The 16,788-nt window shown below is 43.5% G+C and overlaps 1 protein-coding gene across 3 annotated transcripts in view; it reads right to left on the bottom strand.

Annotated features, from left to right (window-relative positions):
• Positions 1-16,788, bottom strand: part of KNL1 (kinetochore scaffold 1) — an 82,303-nt gene that overhangs the window by 45,029 nt on the left and 20,486 nt on the right. For all 3 annotated transcript variants that reach the window (XM_053257641.1, XM_053257662.1, XM_053257652.1), the window contains exons 6-10: positions 12,231-12,277; positions 12,074-12,113; positions 11,197-11,234; positions 6,217-6,269; positions 1,197-5,669 (exon numbers count right to left, since the gene is read on the bottom strand). In XM_053257641.1, the coding sequence (XP_053113616.1) occupies positions 1,197-5,669; positions 6,217-6,269; positions 11,197-11,234; positions 12,074-12,113; positions 12,231-12,277 (4,651 nt within the window). The remainder of the gene's footprint in view (positions 1-1,196; positions 5,670-6,216; positions 6,270-11,196; positions 11,235-12,073; positions 12,114-12,230; positions 12,278-16,788) is intronic.

Below are 16,788 nucleotides of genomic sequence, written 5' to 3'. Positions count from 1 at the left end.
GCATTACTCTTCATAAGTAAGCTAATAGATTTACATAAGATATACTCAATTATGTTCAACATAACAGAAATCCAGTAAAATCTCAGAAGAACCAACTCAACATTTCTAAAATAGGCTCTTTGTAATTCATTTAAAAAGTCCTTTTTTATTGTAGGTATTTCCCAACTCTTCAGAAAATTCAAATGCTACCATCTTTTTTTTTTTTTTTTTAAGATTAAGGTTAGAGGGGAATAGAATTGACACGTAGCTAGAGGAAAGATTTAGGATAACACTACACAAGTGCTGAACGTATTGCCTTAGTCATACGAACTTATGAAGCTGCCATATTAAGTCAGGCCATTGGTCCATCTAGCTCAGCATTGTCTACACCAGTGTTTCTCAACCGCTGGTCCACAGACTGGTGCTGGTTCATAAGGCGTTGAGTACTGGTCCATGAGGAATGAAAAACAAAAACCAAACCCAAACACAGTTTTGGGTCAGCAGGTGCCGCCACTGGCGGGAGCTCTCCAGAGCTCATTTCTAGGCAGGCAGCCCTTGTTGCTGGATAATGTCTATTTTGCTTCCTCAAAATGAATGTTATCCAGCATCAAGGTCTGTCTGCCTAGAAATGAGCTTTGGAGAGTTTGCCTGGGCTCTGTGCATGACATCATGAGCAAAGGAGGCGGGGCCCAGGATCAACAGAGCCTGAGTGAGCTCTCCGAAGCTCATTTTTAGCTTGCTTCCCCCCCCCCCCCTTTTGCTTCCTCAAAATGAACGTTATCCAGCAACGAGGGTTGCCTGGAAATGAGCTCCGGAGAGCTCCCGCCGGCAGTGACCCTTGCCAGGTGTGTGTGTGTGTGTGTGTGTGTGTGTGTGTGTGTACCTGGGGGCAAGGGTGGTGGGGCGACCCCTTTACTAACTGCTGGTCTGGGAAACTGTGCACGAAGAATGTACTGGTCCATGACTCCAAAAAAAATTAAGAAACATTCGTCTGCACACAGTGCTGAGCAGTTCTCCAGTTCTCTAGGACCCCTTCCTAGCTTTTTCCAGAAATGCCAGGAAATAAACTGGGAGTTTCTACATGCAAAGCATGTGCTGTACCACTGAACTACATTCCACCCCCCATCCCCCACTTAAGCCCTCTACGAAAAGGTAAGATACCATTTTACAGACTTGAGAAAGAGCGACCAAATGCCAAATAGTGATCTTGTACCAACCTGTTTAAACTCTGCCATTGTTTCCCAGCCCTCATCTACTTTAAGCTTCTTTTCTTTTTGAAGTTCCTCATCGTCTTGATTCCAAGCTCTCTTCTGCCTGCCATTAGTTTCAAATACTTCAAATAGATGCCCTTCATTATCAGTGATCTCCTGTCCACTTAGCACATCACAAGGCTTTTCAAACACTTCACAACTCAGAGACTCATTAGAATCCATTTCCTCTAAACATGGTGGAAGCAATTCTTCACCTATATAATGAGATGGACTTAAATTCTGTGTAATTTTGTCTGAGAGTTTCTTAATCAGCAAAGAGCTTTCTGAATCTTGAGCTTCTTTTCTCTCTTGGGATCTGGTACAAATATCATCTACATTAGACAGAGCAGACTTTCTTCTATTTGGCAGTTTAGGTGGGAAGATACCTAGGGGCAATTTTGTTATTTGACAGTGATTTATAGTATTTATGGGTACACTATGGGGAGCATCTTCTGCAGTACCCATATTTGTCTGTTCATTGCAAGCAATAGGATTATTCGGTTCTTTGACAATATGTCTCAACTCCAGAAAATCATCTGGCTTCATCGTTGGTTTGGCCAAGTGTTTTTCAAGACTGGGTCTAGTGTTCTCAGAGAATAGGACAAGTTCTGACTTCTTCCCAACATTTTCCATCTTTGAACAATCACTGACACTAGCAGATATCCGAGGCAGAAAAACGTGATCTTCCTTGGAAAGAAAATTGAAATTAGTTTGCCGGTCTTTTGTAATACTTCCCCATTCACATGGCACAGTTTCACAATTCTTAGTTACTTTGTTATCAACTGGAAGACCTTCTGTTCCTCTACTCTGATTATCTTCCTGTCTTGACTGAGACAACTTCCTTGGATCATTTTTCTTGCTTTCAGTAATCATTCTCCCTGTGTTCAAATCAAGACCTGTTTCTGCAGATTGTGGACTTGTCAATACTAATTTATTTTCTTCCCTACAGGACACATTTGATGCAATTTCTTTTACAAGATTACCGATACTGGATGTGCAGGATTCTAGCTGTTTTTCTTTCATTTTCAAATATTTCTGTTGCTCTTGGACAATATTCAGAGGTATAGAAAACATCACATTGGCAGAACAAACTGATTTTTCAGGTATACTTTTGTCAGTTTCAGCACTGCCCAATTTAGTTTCATAAGGCACTACAGAACCTGATTTTGCCTGGGAAAGTAGGTAGCATTCATTCTTTAAATCATTTGTATGCATAAACTCAATTCCAGTTGTGTAATTTCTAGTCATCTCCATGTTATCTTCATCTAAAAGTGAGATCATCTTTTCTCTTGACTTCATGGAGGAATTCAGTATCTGCTTCTCAGAAGTCAACAAGAAGTTATTAGAGCCATGAATAGTAATGGTTTGATTTCTTGCAATTTCTATATCTTGCTTTTCCGCCCTGCAAGGAAGGGATGGCATGTTATCCAAGTTCTGCTGTGTGTTTTTACTTGGCATTTCTTGCTTCTCAGATCCCTTCAGGCTCCCATTACCAGTAGTATTAAGAGGCAAATCAGTGACTTCTGCACCATTCTGGCAAGATGCAAATGCATGAATCTTACTGAGAGAAAATCCAGATCCAGATTGGCTAGCTGACTGATTATGCAAGACTGCTTTGCTATCAAATGGCATTGAATAGCTTTTAGTGGTCTCTATATCGGCCAGAGTTTCAAAGTTTTGGTTTGAAGAGGGCTCCCATTCAGCTTGCTTTCCAAGTTTCACCACACTCTTTGGCATATTTATTTTTGAATTTTTGTCAACAGCAAGAAATCCTGCAATGTCCATATCTTCCCAGCCAAATGGCACTTGAGAGGTTCTTTCATACTGGCTGGCAATACCATGATCAACTGCCACTGTATGGCTCTTAGTAATCTCCATTTCATTTTCAGGTGGTGCAAGATTAATGGTATCGCCTTTAGCTGTGCCTGGTAACACTGCTTCCCTAGCCTCTTTCCCTTTCTGTGACAAAGCTCTGAAATTAGTATTCTTCAGAAATCTATCTGTTATGGGTTTAGAAATTTCTATTTCGTTATTGTGCACAAACATCACAGTTTTATCTAGGGGAAAACAAGTTGTGGATTTAGTTACTGGAGTATCACTGCTTTGTACTGACACACCAGTTTTATCTGCAGGATCTGAGAACAGCTCTTGAGTAGCTACCTTGGCTTGTTGGATAATATCATGGCTTACTGCCACTGTACAGCTCTTGGTAATCTCCATTTCATTGTCTTCTCTCTGGGAAAACAGCACAGTCTCACCACTAGCTAAATCTGTTACACTTTTCTTACTGGCCCTCATTTCATGTTGTGGCACATCATGGAATTCAGCAGTGTGAACAAATAGGTCTCTGAAGTATGTTGTGGGTTTAGTTATTTCCATGTCCTCACTGCATGTCAACATAATAGTTTTATCTGCAGGAATGAAGGAAGTTGCATTGTCTGAAACCCCACTTTTTACACAAGTTTTACTGTCTTCTGCTGTTGTATGATTGACTTGTTCAAACACAGTCATATCAGATGATATGGGAAGAAACTGATTCTCTGCATGCTTTCTAGCACTTGTTGCAACCAAACTTGTATTTAAATCAATGTTTTTTGATGAGGAGACAGCGGATCTTTTACTTGGCAATGAAACAAACAGAGAGTTTTCTTTCCTCTCAGGAAGGTAGGAGTCCCAAGAGTCAGGACCTATTCTTGGATTTAGCAGCTCTTGAGTAGCTACCTTGGCTTGTTGGATAATATCATGGCTTACTGCCACTGTACAGCTCTTGGTAATCTCCATTTCATTGTCTTCTCTCTGAGAAAACAGCACAGTCTCACCACTAGCTAAATCTGTTACACTTTTCTTACTGGCCCTCATTTCATGTTGTGGCACATCATGGAATTCAGCAGTGTTAATAGATAGATCTCTGAAGTACGCTGTGGGTTTAGTTATTTCCATGTCCTCACTGCATGTGAACATAATAGTTTTATTTGCAGGAATGAAGGAAGTTGCATTGTCTGAAACCCCACTTTTTACATTAGTTTTACTGTCTTCTGCTGTTGTATGATTGACTTGTTCAAACACAGTCATATCAGATGATACAGGAAGAAAATGATTCTCTGCATGCTTTCTAGTACTTGTTGCAACCGAACTTCTATTTAAATCAATGTTTTTTGATGAGGAGACAGCGGATCTTTTACTTGGCAATGAAACCAGCAGAGAGCTTTCTTTCCTCTCATGAAGGCAGGAGTCCCAAGAGCCAGGATTTATTCTTGGATTTAGCAGCTCCATATTTGCAGATTCTCGATTTGAAGCAGCAATTTCATTGTAGGGGAAGGAATGTTGCACACTATTTAGGTAAGAATTTGTAGAAGCTTGGTTTTTTGTAATGGCCATATTGCTCTCTCCAGAAACAGTTCCCTCCACTAGCCTTGCGACACTGCTTCGTTGTTTTTCAGAAGTACCATAAGGAAGATTACTAGTGTGCTTGGAATTTCCATCCCAAATTAAACCTGAGCAACTGCTAGTCATTTCCATATCTGCACAGAAGCTAGAGAAGACAGTGGTCCTATCACCATGGAGAACTGGCACAGAAGTGGCAGGCCCAAACGGTATTGTCCTGTTTCCCTGATTAAAAGCCAGTGAGGCATCCCTACTAGTCATCTTGTCAGCATGCTTAGCAGCAACATCTGCATTGTTATTTACAATACACATATGTGGGTCCTGCTGGACACCAGATTGGTAACTAGAAGTATTTAATCTACAGCTATCAGTCCTACAAGTGACTGAGCCATCTCTTTTGAGGTGCTCCTGTTGATTCACCTTCTTAAATGAGCTAGTTCCAGGTAGCAAAATTATTTCAGTATTGGCAACAGTCAAGTCCATGCTTTCATCTCCACAAGCCAGAGTCACTTCCCCACATCCTGATGGTTTTAAGGGATGCCAAGTATGTGGTGAGGTTACATTCTTATTAGATACGCAGTACTCTGTAACATCCATTCTACTATCAAGTCCATCAAAGACAGTAGTTATGTTGCGGTTTTTCCCTTGTGAGTGGGTATAAGCATCTTCCGCTGAAGAACACACATTTCTTTCTGGAACCATGGTAGGAACAAGATTTATAGGAAGCACTTTAGTTGACTTCAAGCTTTTCAGAAAGTAATCACAGTTAATTTTCTGTGTGTTTTGAGTGTTTGTCTTCTGTTGAGATACAGAAGTCTCATTCACCTTTGCAGAGCTACTAAAGAAGCTGAACTCCTTATTCACTTCTGAAACTTCTTTACTAAAGGCAAATGATTTGAAATCAATTTTCCTGGGCTTATTATCAGTGTGAGATATTCCAATATCATGGGTAATCATGACCATGTGACCAACTGTCATATCCATTTCATTTTCTTCTGAAAACAAACATGTTCTGTCCATTTTGTTCCATTCTTGACCAGTGTTTGCATCATGACACTATAAAAAAACCAAACCCAAACAAATAAGCTAACGCTTATTGACATTTCTAAATGCTAAGTGCTGGTTATATTTTACTGAGGTTTCAGATAATGGAACTTTAAGATTTACCTCCCCCACCCCCGCCAAAATAAAAAAGGTTTTAAAAAACAAGCCTGTGCTACTGGAGGCACACTCCTTGCTACCTCACACCATGCAAATAGGCAACAGTGGTGGCAGAAGCCGAGGCCAGTGGCAAAAAGGCAAAGCGGGGCATTGTCTGGACTGGGGGCAGTGTGCCATTTGGGGGGGGGCAGGCCAGATACAAGACAGCAGCAGAGTTGACACACATATGGTGACAGCAGACAGACTAGGCAATACCTGCCAGAGGGGCAAGGTGCCCACATTCACCACCTCATGGTGCACTTGCTGCCCAAGGCCATTGCCTTATCTGGCCTCATAGAAGAACCACCCCTGGTTTTTGTAATATAACTTTTCAGTTATATTGTGCCCATTGTACACAAATTGCTATCTTTGATTTAAAATATCACCTGGGTGGAATTTTTACCTCCATTTGTTGTAAAGGTGTCTGGATAGGGGCATGTAGTAGAGTGTTCATCCCTTTGGGAAAGGAAAAACAAACAGACAAGCTTTATTTCAGTACAGTACTTATACTATGAAGTTTAGCCTGCATGCAGCTTTTGAGAGAACCAAATCCTTCAGATTCCTCCCCAAAACCTATCTTTTCTATGAAGGCTTTAACACAATCCCTTGGTCCTCATAGTCTACTGTAACTAAGCCTAAGTACAGGGACTCCCCAACAAACGGATGCTTGACTTCCGAAGCAAGCTCTCTAGTACAGAAATCCTGGCATACAAACACCAACCCGCACATGAGTGGCATAGGCTCAGCTGTTCTTTCTTAAAGGGACTGCCTCCTGTGTTATAGTCTTAAATGCCCCTTCCTCGGCGGCTGCCTCATTTAAAAGACAATGCACTTGGCTAAGCTACTGCTCAGTACAGTACAGCCCTTCCCTTACAGCCAGCAGCTTGCTCTTAAAAAACAACTGTCAGGTTGTGCACACTCTTCCAAGCTGCAAGTCAGTCATACCCCATCTCATTGCTGCCCAAACCCCCGCAGTTGCAGGGAGCCCCAAGCCCTCTCTCCAGAGCAGCAGGCTGCATTTTGGTTGCCAGCATCCCCTCTAATCTGCACTCCCTTCTCCTTTTCTTGCAGGCGCATGCATTCCAGAGGGTTGAAATCGCTCTGCGAGTGCTTCGGCAGCACCTCCAAACTAAACTCTTTCCAAAAGCCGCCTCTCTCTGGAGCAGCGGGCTGTGTTTTGGTTGCTGGTGGCTCCTACAATTTGAGCACCCTTTACCTATTCTTGCAGCCGTGTGTGAGTGGGTGCTTGGCAGCAGCACGTGGAAAGGGAGTTCTCCCAGCACACGAAGCAGAGGAGGTGGTGGCCGCAGGTAGAAAGCAGCTCACTATGCTGGTGGGAAGCAGTGTTCAGAAAGGGTTTGGCTTGGAGCTCCCCACAACTTCCAGGCCTGGGCAAGCAACACAGCAGAATGTGACCAATAAGCAGCTCAGAAAGTTGAAGGGCTGCAACAAAATCATTTGGCGCACACCACTGGCCACTGAGGAAGGGACGTGACTGAGCAGCAGCTGAGACCAGCACATTGCTTTTGGAGTGGGGCAGAGGCAGCAACACCACACAGTTTGAGCTGCCGGCCTCCAAGGAAGAGGTATCTCAGACCCTAACACAAGAACAAATGAGACCTTCATAGTGAGGCAGCAGCAACGGCCTGGTGAGGGGCAAGATACAGAGGAGGCTGAAATCACAATGGGGAGCTCTGTGATTCCTTGCAGCAGCCCAGGGGAAGAGCAAGTGTGGGACTGGGAATCCAGGTTTTAAAAACCTCCCAGCCCACTACGGACAGAGACCTTGCAGCAGCAGCAGCAGCAGCCCAGGTTAAGATGACTAAGTATGGGACTGGGGATCCAGGTGGAACAAGCTCCCAGCCTGAGGTCAAAATCACCCAGAACCCTGCTCAAGACAGTGTGTATGTGCTATGTACCGTATGTGTGTGTGCTACTCAATTGCTTACTTGCTGCATTCCATGTGAAAGGTTTTTTCTTTGAGCCCTAATCATGACTGATAAGCATAATAGTAGTGATACACCTGTGTCATGGAAAAGAAAAGCCATAACACTTGAAATCAAGTTAAGCATAATAGGGCATTCAGAGAAAGGAGAAACACCATCATAGACTGGTATGTGCCTGGTTTAAATCGTTCTATGATAGGAACAATTATTAAGGACAAAGCCAGAATTATAGAATACGTGAAGGGATCGTCACCCATGCAATCAACCCTGATATTAAAAAAAAGAAAAAGAAAAAAGGAGGAGGAGGAATCATTTCTGACATGGAAAAATTGTTGATTTTGTGGCTTGAAGACCAACATCAGCGTAAAGTGCCTGTTAGTCTTATGCGGATTCAAGGAGGCCTTTTACTCTTTATGAGGACTTGAATTAAAAAAATCAGGCAAAAACGCTAGTGAAGTGGAACCATTTTTGACAAGACATGGGTGGTTTAACAGATTTAAAGCTAGGCAAACTTGCATAACATTAAAATGAGTGGGAAAGCTGCTAGTGCTAATGAAAGAGCAGCCACTGATTTTATCCAGAGATTTGCTGCTATAATTGAGGGAAAATACAGCGCTTATCAAGTGTTTAATGTTAATGAGACCGGACCTTTCCGGGAAAAGATACCTGAGAGAACTTACATCTCCAAGGAAGAGAAAATCATGCCTGGCTTTAATGCTGCAAAAGACCACTTGACACTTTTGCTTGGAAGGAATGCCGCTGAGGATTTTAAGCTTAAGCCACTCCTGGTTTCTCATTCTGAGAACCCTAGAGCACTGAAGAGTATAACAAAAGCATCTCCATCTGTCGTGTAGAAGTCAAATAAAAAGGCTTGGCTAAATTCTGGTGCTTTTTGAAGTTTGGTTCCTTCATCATTTTGTACCTGAAGTTAAACTGCAAGAAATAGTATTCCCTTCAAAATTTTGCTTGTGTTAGTCAATGCACCTGGGCACCCAGTTTCCCTAGATTATTTTCAACCTGACATCAAGGTTGTGTTTCTACCTCCAAACACAACCTTCCTGCTGCAGCCAATGGGCCAAGGAATTATAGGATCATTTAAGGCTTACTACACTCATAGAACTTTTATCCAGGGAATTAGGGCTTCAGAGGGGGAAGAAGCTCCTACTCTCAAAGAGTTCTGGAAGGGTTACAACATATATGCTGCAGTAAAGACCATTGGGGTGTCTTGGCATAAGGTCATGCAGACCAATATGAATGGGGTTTGGGGGGAAACTTTGCCCTCAGTTTGTTAATGATGTTAAGGGGGCTGAAGAGACTCTGCAGAATATCACTGAAAACATAACTGACATGGGAAAGCAATTCAGTCTTGAATTGGAGGTGGATGATATAGAAGAGTTGTTGGACTCATATGCAGAACTCTGATGAGGACCTTATGCAATTAAACACAAAAGGTTACAGAAGAGGCAACTGCAGAGGTGTTGGCTGAGATGCCTCCACCCAAAAGATTCAAAACAAAATGCCTGAGATCTTTAGGATTATTAATAAAGTATTTCAGCTATATTATCGTTTAAACCTAACCACCATTTCTAAATAGGGATGCGCAAAACATTTCGAACGTGAAAAGCTTCAACTCAAAATGGGCTGCTTCACGTGTTTTGAGCTCGAAACAAAACACCATCTAAGGGCCTGTTTCAAGCTTGGAACAAAACAACCTAGTTTTGATCGAAATGTTTCAAGTGTCATTTGGAAGGCCTGTTTTTCCCTTGCTGATTGGTTTTCTGGCACTAGCTTCCTACTGGCTTGAGATCTCCTTGCTTCTTGGTTGGCTTGTTATCACATGAATCAATTGTTGTCATGGGCAACTGTGCCCACACTGGCTGGGGGGCGGGGAGACACAAAAGGAGTGGATACATCAGGAGAGGAGGAAGGAAGGTTTGGTTTTGTGCCCCCCCCCCCCCCCAATCCAGCACTGAGTATAATATGCTGTGCTATTGCAGCTACAACTATCTGGTTTTGCTGGACTCGAAACTCGAGCTCGAAACAAAACACTATCTAAGGGCCTGTTTCAAGCTTGGAACAAAACAACCTAGTTTTGATCGAAATGTTTCAAGTGTCATTTGGAGGCCTGTTTTTCTCTTGCTGATTGGTTTTCTGGCACTAGCTTCCTACTGGCTTGAGATCTCCTTGCTTCTTGGTTGGCTTGTTATCATATGAATCAAGTGTTGTCATGGGCAACTGTGCCCACACTGGCTGGGGGGCGGGGAGACACAAAAGGAGTGGATACATCAGGAGAGGAGAAAGGAAGGTTTGATTTTGTGCCCCACCCCCCATCCAGCACTGAGTATAATATGCTGTGCTATTGCAGCTACAACTATCTGGTTTTTCTGGACAAAAGTTCAGCAAAGGCAGAACTTGGGTGCCTGCCTTCCTTGAGTTGTGGTTTGTTTTGTTTGTGAGATAGTGTTGTGGCAAAAATGGACAGTGGTGTGTGTGTGTATAATAGTTCTTGGTTACTGCTGTGATGAGCTCCATGTCTGACCTTGAGACTAACGTATGCTTAACTCACTGCTCTGCAATCTGCATTGCAAGGTGTATTCAGTCAAAATGTGGCTGAAGTTGCTCTAGATGAGATTATGGCTATACTTCCTTCTAAGGGTTCTGCTGTGGCAGCTGTTGCAATGCTAGGAACATAAGGAATCATAATTGTGTGTAAAAGAGCAACTTGTTCCAATGTTACTGCAGTGCTGGCACTGTGGCTAGCAGTGGATTCTAGGTCAGTGATTCTTTTTTGGCCATTTTTGGACTGTGTTTGAGATGTGTGTTTTGTGTTGTGAGGGGCAAATTGCAATGCAAAACTTGTGTATGCAGTCTGTGAGTGCAGCTTGTTCTGGTTATAGGAAACAATGGGGATACTTGAAACACCCCATTGTTACCTATGGCCGAAACACTCAAAACGTTCCAAATTTGTTTCATCGAAACAGTCGGTTGTTTCCTAGGAACCTTGTTTCCCACTCAGAGTTCCCAGGTCACAAAACTATAGCAACAGCAGAAACAACAACTGGAAGAATGCCTATGACAGGCTATCTCAACCTAGCAACCCTATGCCCCCCATGGCTATCTAGGCATCCTCCATGTCAGATACCTGCCAACAATATACTGTGACATGTTTTAATCCCAGCCAAACTAAGAGATTGCAAATTGCTTAGTTACCCTAACAACTGAACATTCGATGTCACCACACAATCCGAGTCACTCAAGGTTAGAGACTTTACTGCTAGCACATAATACCAAACAGATCATCATTATTACCAGGGGCTAAGTATTTTTATGAAAAACTATATTAATGGCACATAAATTGTTTTAACAAACTGTTTTAAGATGGATATCAAAAAAGCTTCCCATATTTAAAGATATTTGACTGGTTCTTTCATGCTTACCAGTGATCTCACATGGAACAACCTCTGGTTCTTCATTTCTTAAAAAAGAAAAGAAAAAAGGTTTACTATTAAATTCCAAAGACTATCTCAACCATAAAAAAAAGAAGCCAGCCACTGGCATTAATGGAAAGCAGAAAGTGCTGGAATTAGACCAGCACTCCTATGAAGAACGATCCAAAGTTATCATTGCACTCATGGAAGATCTTTCATTTACAGAAGGTACTTTTGTAAGAACAGAGGTAAGTTCAGATTCTAAGCATGGGTAGGAATGTTGATAATTTGAAAGTGTACTATCAGTGCAATCTAACTTAGTTAAGCAAGCAGTGGATTAATTTTCATTCCAATATCAAAGGCATGTAATGAATAGATCCTTGTATTAAGACACTAATTCCCAGTCATTGTACTGGGGAACACTAGAGTGCCATGAGACAAAAAGAAATAATTACCGTATAAGCTCCTGTGAATACAAAACACCTACTGACAAAGGTGGCTGCTTGCAGCATCTTTGCATGGTTCACTGTTCCAGCCCCATTTCCTTCCAGTCAGCTGTGGTGAGTAATTTTCAGTCTCTACAGCAATGCGATTGGATTTCTGAGTTACTCCCAGTGCAGAGATGCAACTGAATTACTTGTTACGTAGGGGCAACTGCCAATTGCCAGCTTACACACTCCCACAACAAGCCTGTTTGAGTGCAAGAGTAAAACGGGCCTCCCATTTCAGTTTATGGAACAGAAGAGTGCCTCCATTATTGGAAGTCTGTGAAGCACTGAATTAAGCATTAGTTACTATTGGTACTAGAATTATATAGCAGAAAGTCTAGTTGGAACAACTTTAACCTGAAACAGTTCTTCCATTAAGCAATGTATTCCAAACTTACTGATAAAGTGGGTCTTGATCCTTGACATCTGCTGCATTCTCTAAACACAGAAAAACCAGATGTCAGCATTATGGCATTCATTATATGGACTGCTGTTGCCATATAAGGCTTCCCTTATCATCCCTGATCAGCTAAAAATGTGAACAGAAGAGCTCACCTGCATGGTTTGATTCCACAGTGTTTTGAAGATCTGGAGGGAAGACCCTAAAAAACCCACACACAGAGAATGCCAATGTTACTAATTTAGAAAACATGTTGTGAAGCAAAAATAAAAATAAAAATCCCATCATGTTACATGTAGTGATCTAGAGCCCATGAACATTGCTTAGTGCTTCTGTCCTACACAGATAAACATGCTCCCCCAATTTTCTATTCCAATAGCATGTTTCAGTTTCAGGCTTTCTCTTCCTCCCATTTTGCAGCTGCTGTATCTAAGGGGAGCACAGGCAAACACCCACTCCATGCATTCACCATCATTGTTGCCCAGGGTGAGGTTGTAACCCAGTTCCATCAAGTTCTCCATGCTGCCCAGCTCACCACTTTCCGGACTGCAGTGAATTGCACTCCCCCCGATGGGCTGAATGGCTGTGATGGAGCCAGTATACCTCAGCAGTCATGGAAAATGTTGTGAAATGGGAGGGAGAGGTGCTGCTGGGCCCAGATGCGCCTGGCCCATGTGTGGAGAAGCAACAACGTGGCATGTGCCCCATCTTTCTCTCTGCCCACCAAAGAGAGAGTGAAGGGAGGTGGTATGCCTTTGCTTCAGCTGTGAAGCATCTGGAGAATGTGAGCAGCCTCAGACCTTCTGTGCCAGCCATTTACTTTCCACTGCAGGTATCCGTTTTATCTGCATATAGGAGTGTTTCACGCTGGCCATTAAATTCGGAAGATTGAGGTCCAGAAGTTTTCTCTGTACTTCTCAAGAAATTAGTTACAATATTGCAGGCCAAATGCACAAAGACTGTTACATTATATGCAGTACAATAATCACTCCCACTAAACATGCTCAATTTTCTCCCCAAGAGGCTAGAATCTTATTTTAGAGATGAGACTATAAATAATATAGGGACCTTTCCCAAGTGACTGTAGCCCTCTTTTCACATTCCGTCCATGTATACAATCAACATATGGAAGGGAAGTGGGGTTGCACCTATGATCACACCCTGAATACTGTGCACTCAGCAAAAGGTAAGAACAGGTGAACAACCTCCAGTGGCAGTCCTACAGAGTATAAGCTCATACCTCTCTACAAGAGGACAAAGAATATCACAGATAGCAAGTGCTTAGTTAACTAGAAGGAGAACCTTACTACAGATACCCAATCAACTGGCTTTTTGTAACCTCCTTTATGTGGGGCTGTTTTCGTACGTAGTCCAGAAACTGCAGTTGGTACAGAATGCGACAGCTAGGTTGGTCTCTGAGTCATCTCGGAGACCATATTATTCCTATACTAAAAGAACTACACTGGCTACCAATAAGTTTCCGGGCAAAATACAAGGTGCTGTTTATAACCTATAAGGCCCTAACCTGTTTAGGGCCTTATAGATTATTTAAGAGAATGTCTTCTTCATTATGAACCCCATCACCCATTGAGATCATCTGGAGAGATTAGTCTGCAGTTGCCACCAGCTCGTCTGGTGACTACACAGGGACGGGCCTTCTCTGTTGCTGCCTGAGACACTGGAATGTGCTTCCTGCTGAAATAAGAGCCCCTCCTTCTCTGACAACATTTTAAAGGTCCCTAAAGACTTGTTTTTTCATCCAAGCTTTTTAACTTGACTGTGGTTTTAAATTGTTTTCAGGTCTTCATTTTTAATCTGATGCTGTTGTAAACCTCCCAGAGACAGAAGTTTGGGGTGGTATACAAATCTGGAAAATAAATAGATAAATTGCATAATGGAGCAACAGAACAGTATCAGAATGTTGGTGAGGCTCTTATGGGTCTAGTCCAACCCTCTCCTCAATGCAGGGAATCCAGAGCTAGAGCAACACCAACAGATGGCTGACCAGCCTCTGCTTGAAGACTTTTAGCAAGAAATAGCCCTCCCACCTGCGAGTGGTTCTGTTGCTAAACTGCTCTTATCTTTAAGACATTTCTCCTAATAGCTTAACCCATGCAGATCATTTGCATGCTAGTACTTGATTGCTCCCCTCACCACCTGCCACAGCCCCCCCTCACCTGAGCCACACTCCTGCTCCTCCTCCTCCATCCGTTTGCTTCCATCCCTTCTTGGTCACTCCTCCATCCTTTTACTCCATCCCCTTCACCCCTCTTGGTCGTTGCTGCAGTGTTGTTGCCGCCTATTGGCCAAGCTGTAGCCCCCTATTGCCAGACACCTCTCCACAAGGGGGGGAGGAGCAGCAGCAGCAGTTGACCGGGCCCCATCCTCGCTGCCACCACCACAGTGGTCCCCTCAGGTCTCTGACAGACCCGGGCCCATCCCTTGCCTGCCTGCCTGCCTCCGCCAATGGCCTCGGTAGCCCCAAATAGCAGCAGTGGTCGACTGGGCTCTTCCTTGCTGCCACTGCAGCTCGTTCCCCTCAGGCTGCTGACAGGCTTGGGCCTGTCCCTCGCCCTTCTTTCTTTTTCTCTTTCTCTCTCCTCCACTCGCTCTTCCCCTACCTTCTTTTTTTCTTTCTCTCTCTTTCTCTTTTCCTTCCTGAGTTAACAGATCTTCAAACAACGGCGACCTCCTTCTCCTGAAGGGGCTCTTTCCTCCCTCACCACCCCTCTCTTCACAGACCCCTGCCCACTGTCCTTTTATCTATTATATTAATTCTCCTGGGTGTGCCTTGGAATGTACATCCCAGAGCCCAGCTGATTGGCTGGGTGGCGGACACACCTGATTGGCTGAGGCGCACCCAGGAGAATTGGCTGCCGCAGTGGCGCCCCAGCCTTAGAGACCAGAGGTGGCGGGTCTGGCTGCGGAGGTAAGGCCCAGGAGGGAGGAAAGAAAGTGGTGGGGGGGGGGAGTGGCAGTGGGGAGGAGAGGTGGCTGGGCCCGGAGGCAGGGACTGGGGCAGAAGGGGGGGGAGAGGTAACCACCAGCCCCAAAGAGCGCACAGATGCTCTGTGCGGGGTCAGCTAGTATGTATATGTTCCTCTCCTCTACAATCAAGAACATCTTCTGATCAGTAACAGTTGCATTCCAACTGACCTTAATCATCACAGGCTCCTCCTCCCTATCTGCATATGGAATCCCTACTGCCTAATCAGATGCTTCTGCTTACGAACTCTTGCGAGAGCTGCCACACACGGGATTAGCCATTGGTACGCCTTAAGAGAATTAATTAGATAGCTAGATAGATATACAACTGGAAGTTACTCTCCTGTAACAGCCCTTTAGATCTGCTCCTATCCTCTGGGGCAGCAAAGAACATCTTTGCCTTTTTCTGTATAACAGCCCTTCAGATATTTGAAGAGTGATATCATGTGCCTGCCTTGGTCTTCTCTTCTGCAGGCTAAACATACCTAGTTCCTTCAGCCTTTTCTCATAAAATCTCCCCATCCCTGGCCAACTTTGTTGCCCTCCTCTGAACCTGTCCCATTTGTCTACATCTTTCTTAAAGTACAACCCCCAGAAACAGAACACATGTGTTCTGACTAGTGTAGAGTAAAGTTGAACTATTTCTTCTCATGACTTTGAAACTACAGTTCTATTAATACAAATTAAAATTGCAGTAGCCTTTTTTGCAGCTACATCATAATGCTGGCTTGTAATAGACTATATTCCTGAATTATTTTCATTTATACTCCTACCAGATGTCATAACTCCCCCCAACCTGGAGGACAAGGACAGTTCAGGGGATTAGACAGGGTAGGGGGAACCAATGAACCTGCCTTGTTGGGACTCCTCCCCTGCACCAGGAGAACTGGGGGAACCCAAGCCAGCATGGCTGCCAGCCCAAGAACATACCCCTGCCTTCAGCATATATATTTATCCCCCACCCCCAAGATGGCATCCAGGTGACAGTGTTTTTAGTGAGTTCTCTCTGTTTTTCTTCTTTGGTTTTGTTTTTCTGATTCTACTAAGTTTTATTTTTCCTCTGTGTGGACTTTTATTCTTTATCGCATTAGCTTATTGCCAGTTTACTGCTTTCTTGCTTTTTCTCATCTTTTGTTTGCTTTTGTGTCTTGGCTATGGGAAGGCGTCGGGGAAACTCTTCAACTAAGACTGTTTATCCTTGGACTTACTCCAAGATTAAATCTATGACTGAGTCTAAAGGCACAGAGACTGATTTGGGACTGCTTAGCTGTTTTTTCTCTGCTAATTTTTCATCGTTTGCTCAGTCTTTGAACTCCCAATCACATCTCTGTTGTCCGTCAGACATTCCTTAGGAACGAATGGCTGTTAGATCTGACTCCTCTGACTTGCTTGCCAGCTCTGATGAGACCTTGGATTCTGGTAAAAATCTGAATTTCACTCTGTTGCATGCAGTGCAGGCTATTGACTCTAAAGAACCTGTGCTCTGTGAGAGCTCTGACCCTGATCTCCCGTTCCATCAGTTTAATCTATCTAGTGAACTAGACACCCAGCCTGTGTTCATGATGGCCCTAGGGTCCCCAATAAAGAGCCTGATCCTTCCAGGACTGATTTTCTCAGGACTGCTGCTGATCTCTGTCAGCTCGCTGCTTGCACAACAACCTTCTGTTGTGAGAAAAAATAGCCTTAATGAGCGTTTTTCAGATCTCTCAGCAGCCCTCTGTGATTTTA

This window comes from Hemicordylus capensis, chromosome 1 (assembly GCF_027244095.1).
Source record: "Hemicordylus capensis ecotype Gifberg chromosome 1, rHemCap1.1.pri, whole genome shotgun sequence".
Taxonomy (NCBI): domain Eukaryota; kingdom Metazoa; phylum Chordata; class Lepidosauria; order Squamata; family Cordylidae; genus Hemicordylus; species Hemicordylus capensis.
The sequence above is the reverse complement of the archived record's forward strand: the minus strand, read 5'-3'. Positions and strand labels throughout refer to the sequence as shown.